The sequence below is a fragment of the Mesitornis unicolor genome, unplaced genomic scaffold, assembly GCF_000695765.1.
Source record: "Mesitornis unicolor isolate BGI_N332 unplaced genomic scaffold, ASM69576v1 scaffold39345, whole genome shotgun sequence".
Taxonomy (NCBI): domain Eukaryota; kingdom Metazoa; phylum Chordata; class Aves; order Mesitornithiformes; family Mesitornithidae; genus Mesitornis; species Mesitornis unicolor.
Genome location: NW_010187142.1, coordinates 1,978 through 7,035, shown reverse-complemented (window position 1 = coordinate 7,035; position 5,058 = coordinate 1,978). Strand labels below are relative to the sequence as shown.

At 61.1% G+C, this 5,058-nt stretch overlaps 2 protein-coding genes across 2 annotated transcripts in view; one reads left to right on the top strand and one right to left on the bottom strand.

Moving 5' to 3' along the window:
• The window catches only part of ABCB6 (ATP-binding cassette, sub-family B (MDR/TAP), member 6 (Langereis blood group)), a 5,678-nt gene extending 4,570 nt beyond the window's left edge, over window positions 1–1,108 (top strand). Inside the window, exons 16-20 of the mRNA XM_010185343.1 lie at window positions 1–88; window positions 386–498; window positions 580–674; window positions 827–895; window positions 982–1,108. The exon at window positions 1–88 is cut by the window's left edge and continues 84 nt beyond it. Coding sequence (XP_010183645.1) covers window positions 1–88; window positions 386–498; window positions 580–674; window positions 827–895; window positions 982–1,108 — 492 coding nt within the window. The remainder of the gene's footprint in view (window positions 89–385; window positions 499–579; window positions 675–826; window positions 896–981) is intronic.
• Window positions 1,109–2,675: 1,567 nt separating this feature from the next.
• The window catches only part of ZFAND2B (zinc finger, AN1-type domain 2B), a gene marked incomplete at its 5' end in the record, with an annotated part of 4,347 nt that continues 1,964 nt past the window's right edge, over window positions 2,676–5,058 (bottom strand). Inside the window, 5 exons of the mRNA XM_010185342.1 lie at window positions 2,676–2,714; window positions 2,982–3,063; window positions 3,608–3,684; window positions 4,215–4,284; window positions 4,455–4,562. Coding sequence (XP_010183644.1) covers window positions 2,676–2,714; window positions 2,982–3,063; window positions 3,608–3,684; window positions 4,215–4,284; window positions 4,455–4,562 — 376 coding nt within the window. The remainder of the gene's footprint in view (window positions 2,715–2,981; window positions 3,064–3,607; window positions 3,685–4,214; window positions 4,285–4,454; window positions 4,563–5,058) is intronic.

Genomic DNA, 5,058 nt, shown 5'->3' with positions numbered 1-5,058 from the left:
TACGGACGGGTCCTGGCCACCGACCAGGAGGTGCAGGAGGCAGCCCGGGCTGCTGACATCCATGACCGCATCCTCTCTTTCCCGGATGGTGAGACCCCACCCCGCAGTCCCTCCTCGCCTTCCTTGGCCATCCCAGAGTCCCCCATGACCTTGCAGCTGCCCTCATGGATACCCTTTGGTGGCATCCAGCATCCCCCACGGGGACATCTGTGTGACCCTGTGCCTTGCTTTGCCTCTCCCTCCCATCACTCCAGGGCTAAATCAGCCCCTGGGCATGGATGGGTTGGGGTGGCCGTGTGGTCCTGGCAGGACCCCCCCCCAGGACCGCGAAAATTCCCATCTCTTAGGGCACCAGCGCAGCACATTCCTGCCCTTGTGCCCGCAGGATACAACACCCAGGTGGGGGAGCGGGGGCTGAAGCTGAGTGGGGGCGAGAAGCAGCGTGTCGCCATTGCACGCACCATCCTCAAGGGTCCCCACATCATCCTGCTGGATGAGGTAAGGCCAGCGGCCCCCAGCCCAGCCCAGCCCAACCCAGCGCTGCCCGCATCCCTTCCCCACGCCCTGCCTCTCCCACAGGCCACATCCGCGCTCGACACAGAGACCGAGAGGAACATCCAGGCCTCCCTAGCCAAGGTCTGCGCCCACCGCACCACCATCGTCGTTGCACATAGGTAGGGATGGGGCTGATCCAGGAGGTTCTGAGCTCTTGGGACTCTCAGACCTGTCCTCCTGCCTGGGAGGTGACAGCCCCTGCGATTTTGGCTCTGTATTGCTGTGCAAAACCCCTGCTCTGGCCATCTCCCCTCTGTGCCTTTCCCTGCAGGCTCTCCACCGTGGTGGGCGCAGACCAGATCCTGGTGCTTAAGGACGGGCGCATCGTGGAGCGAGGGCGGTGAGCACAGCGGGGAGGCCTGTGGGGACCCCTTCTTTGGCTCTGGGGCCAGTTTGGGACCCTGCACCCCTCTCCTCTCCCTGCAGGCACGAGGAGCTGCTGCAGAAGGGCGGTGTGTATGCGGGGATGTGGCTGCAGCAGCAGGCTGGGGATGAGGGCGAGAGCAAGGAGCGCCACACTGAGAAGGCCTCCGGCAGCAAGAAGGGGCCATGAGCACCGGTGGGGGCTCTGCTGCGACACTGACCTTGGGCTCAGGCCCTCCGCTGCCAGGGAGCCCTTTGCAGCTTGCGAGGCTGGGTTGGACACTCCACGATGTTTGTACCCATTTGTTTTGCTGTTGTGTGGTTTCTTAAACCAGGTCCCTTCCCAGCTCTGCGCCTGTGTGCTCTGGGCAGGGTATGCATCTGTGGGACCCCCCCATCACCCTAGGGGACCACGCTGTGGGCAGGGGCAGGCAGGGTTAATGCCTATGCCCTTGGGGCGACTGGCAGCTCTGCCATGAGGCCGAGCTCCTTGGGCTCAGGCAGGTGAGGGGCAGAGCAGGCTGTCAGCACCTGCCCCATCCCTATATCCATCCTGCCAACACTCCCCACCATCTTGTGCCCCTATCTGCAGAGGGCTGGGCACCAAGCTCCCCAAAGCGCCTCTGCAGCTTATGCTGTGCTTTTATTTTCTCCCAGGCAGCACTTTTGACAAGTGTCAGCATTCCCTCAGCCTGGCCTGAACCCACCTCCAGGCCCAGGGGGTCACTGCCAGCAGATACAGCAGGAGCAGTGCCACTGGGGGAAGCTCAAGAGAGCAGGTGGGAAAGCAGCACCGGGATGGCCAAAATCTGCAGGGATGCAGACACCCCCAGCAGGACAAGGGCCCCCTACCCAGGGGTCAGCTCCTGCCGCCAAACACCAGCAGCCAGCCCTCGCTTGCAGGCTCAGAGCTGCATTTGCAAGAAGGGGTCTGTGCTGCTGCTCCCCAGGATTTGATCCCCTGCATGGAAAGAGGGAGAGGTTCCCACCCCAGCAGCATTAAAACAGCTTAGGGCAGCAGAGGAGCAGCCAGCAGCAGGAAGGCAGCTGCAGCCCTCCCAAAAGAGCAGCGCTGGCACAGTCAAGTCACCACCAAGGTTACTTTTCAGTTAATGGCCCTTGTTAAATTAAACCAGAAAGGAAACAGCTCCGTTCAGTCTCGGAGAGGTCGTGGCCCCACAGCCAAGTTGGGTAAGGCCCAACGTGCTCTTGTGCATGCAAACAGCAGGGGAGGCACCAAGGGCGCGGGGAAGGGGGCCGCACATTCAGCCATGCCCTACCCCAGCAAGAGACCGTCCCAGCCGCAGTCGCTCTGTGCTGAGGGACTGGCACGGCCCTCCCCGGAGCACGAAACCCAGCCCCACGTCCCAGCTGAACGTCCCAGCGTGCAGAGATGTCCCCAGGCAGCACGTCCTTTCAGGCCGCTCTGTCCTCACCCCACGGTCCCAGCAGGGCTGGGACATGGCCGCGGCAGCCTCGGCTAAGCGCACGCTGGGGGCTGCTGCCTGCTTTGGTCAGCGTGTGCTCAGCCTCGTCCCACACCACTGTCACCTCTCCGGGAGTGTCAGCGATTTGCTGCACTGATTTGAGACGTGCACTAGGGGCTGAGGTGTCAGTGCGTGTTTGGTGGCTCGCTTACAGCCCCCGGGCAGATGGGCTGTCCCTGGCGAGGGGCTCTTGTCACCGGTGTCCACATGGGAGGCCAGAGCTGCTCCTCAGGTGACAAGCGGGATCCCACGCCTGCTGGCACACCCTGCCTACGACATGCTGCAGTTGGATGGCTTTGAACTGTGTGCCTGGAACGGGAGGAAGCACGCAGTGAGCAAGGGAAGATGGGCTCCTTCCTCTGCCCTACAAGGGGGGCAACATCCAGTGCACAAGTCCCCAGGGTTGTGTGCTCAGCAGTGACGCTGCCCCTGCCCCAAGCCCACTGCCTCCTGGTGAGAAAAGTGACCCTGAACAGAGCCCAGAGGAAGCAGAAACCCAGGGAAGACCCCGCCATAACTCAGCCAGGCTGGGATCGGCCCCACCATGGTGCAGAGCCTCCAGGCAGCCTCACTCACCTGCCTCTGCGACTGCTGGTACTCTGCTTCGCTCGCTGACAGCGCCTGGGCCAGTGCCAGATCCTCCTCCTCCTGCAAGCTGCTGGGGACAGCGGTGCGTTTTGTGCCTTGCCCTCCCCTGGCCTGGTGCTCACAGCCCTTTGGGGTGGCAGGATCTCCTGTCACTGCACCCCTCCAGGACAGCTATGGGCAGGGAGCAATTGGGGATCCCCCTGAACAGGGCAGGGGCTGGGGAGGCATCTGAGCACCCAGGGCCAAGGAGAACCATTAACTGGTCTGTAAGATGGTGCTGTGAGCAGCACCAGGCAATGTGTGCCTGAGGACGTGGGTTCCTGGGTGTCCTCTGGGAACAGCCCTGCGTCACCTCTGTCACGCTCCAGCCATGCTCATGAGCTGACAAGTGGTCAGACAACAGTTTGCCCTGCTGTCAGTCAACACAGAGGGCTTGCTCACTGAACAGAGCTCCATGATGGCTCTGGACTCTTCCCTTTTTTCCCTGTCAGCCACAGAGGCACCATCAGGAGCCACGTGCTGATAGCAATGTCATCCCAGAGCCACACGACTCTGCCCCGGGCACCTCTCATGTGTAGGCTCGGGGTGTGACACCACGCGTCCCTGGACCGTACCTGGGTGGAAGGGCTGAGCTGGGTGCTGACTCTGCCAGGGACATCTCCAGAGCTCTCTGCAGGGCCTCTTCCTCGCTCTGAAACAAAACATCTCATCACCGGCTTGCCTGAGGCAGCAGGAAGCAGCCCTGAGGGACGTGCAGCAGGTACAGCCTTGCCTGGCCAAGGGTGGGTGCACCTCCCCTCCCACAGCTCTGGTGAAGGCCTTGGGCTCAGGACAGACCTGCAGCAATCTTTCCCTGTGCTGGAAGGAGCACAGCCCTGCTGGCCAGTGCAGGGAGCACGCTATTACCAGTGAGAAGCAGCTTCCAGCCTCCTCCTCTGCCCTTGGCTTGCAGAACAGAAAGACAACACCCAGGGAAAACAGCCAGCACGCTTTGTCCCTTTGGGGAAAGCTGAGCACCAGCTGAGAGCTGCCATTTGCAGGCACCAAAGTAAACTTCGACGCCTCACTGAGCGTCCAGGATCCCTTTTTGCCAGGGAAAGCCCAGCTGGGGAGAACCATGGTCACCTACAGAGTATGGGTTACAAAGCAGCTGCTGCAGGAGCTCCCCAGGGCACAGAAACCACCCAACCCCACCCCAGATGCCCAGGCCAGGCCACTCACCAGCCCATTCTGCAGCACGACAGCTGGAGGGGAGGTGCTGCGAGGCTGCGACACAGCTGCTCTGCCTCCTCTGCGAACAGGAGAGAAGCTGGGTTATTGTCAAGGCAGGGGGCCCTGGTGTGAGCGCGCAGCCCTGCGGACACACAAGCAGCAGAGAGCTGTCGCTCCTGTGTCCCACAGGGAGCCAAGCTGAGCCTGGTTGTGCCCATCTCAGAATTACAAGTGAGGTTGTGAGCGTACCTGGCAGAGGCTGGAGAAGAGGGACTGTCTGCTGGCCGGGCAGCTCCACCGCTCGATGTGGCTGCTGTTTTGGCGGAGGATGCCTGGGCTCTCGCAACTGCAGCGTGCCTAGGACAGACAGGACACAACTGTTTTACCACTGGGGGCCATCCCTGGACACTCAATATCCAGGGAGATGAAGCTGGGCAAGACACCTCCCTGGCATCCAGCTCCCTCTCTTCCTCCCAGCAGCATCTGGAATATTGCGTCAGTTCTGGGCCCCTCAGTTCAAGAAGGACAGGGAACTGCTGGAGAGAGTCCAGCGTAGGGCTACAAAGATGATCAAGGGAGTGGAGCATCTCCCTTATGAGGAGCGGCTGAGGGAGCTGGGTCTCTTTAGTTTGCAGAAGAGGAGACTGAGGGGAGACCTCATTCATGTTTATAAATATATAAAGGGTGAGTGTCACGAGGATGGAGCCAGGCTCTTCTCGGTGACAAACAATGATAGGACAAGGGGTAATGGACACAAACTGGAACACAGGAGGTTCCACTTCAATTTGAGAAGAAACTGCTTCTCAGTGAGGGTAACAGAGGCTGGCCAGAGAGGATGGGGAGGCTCCTTCTC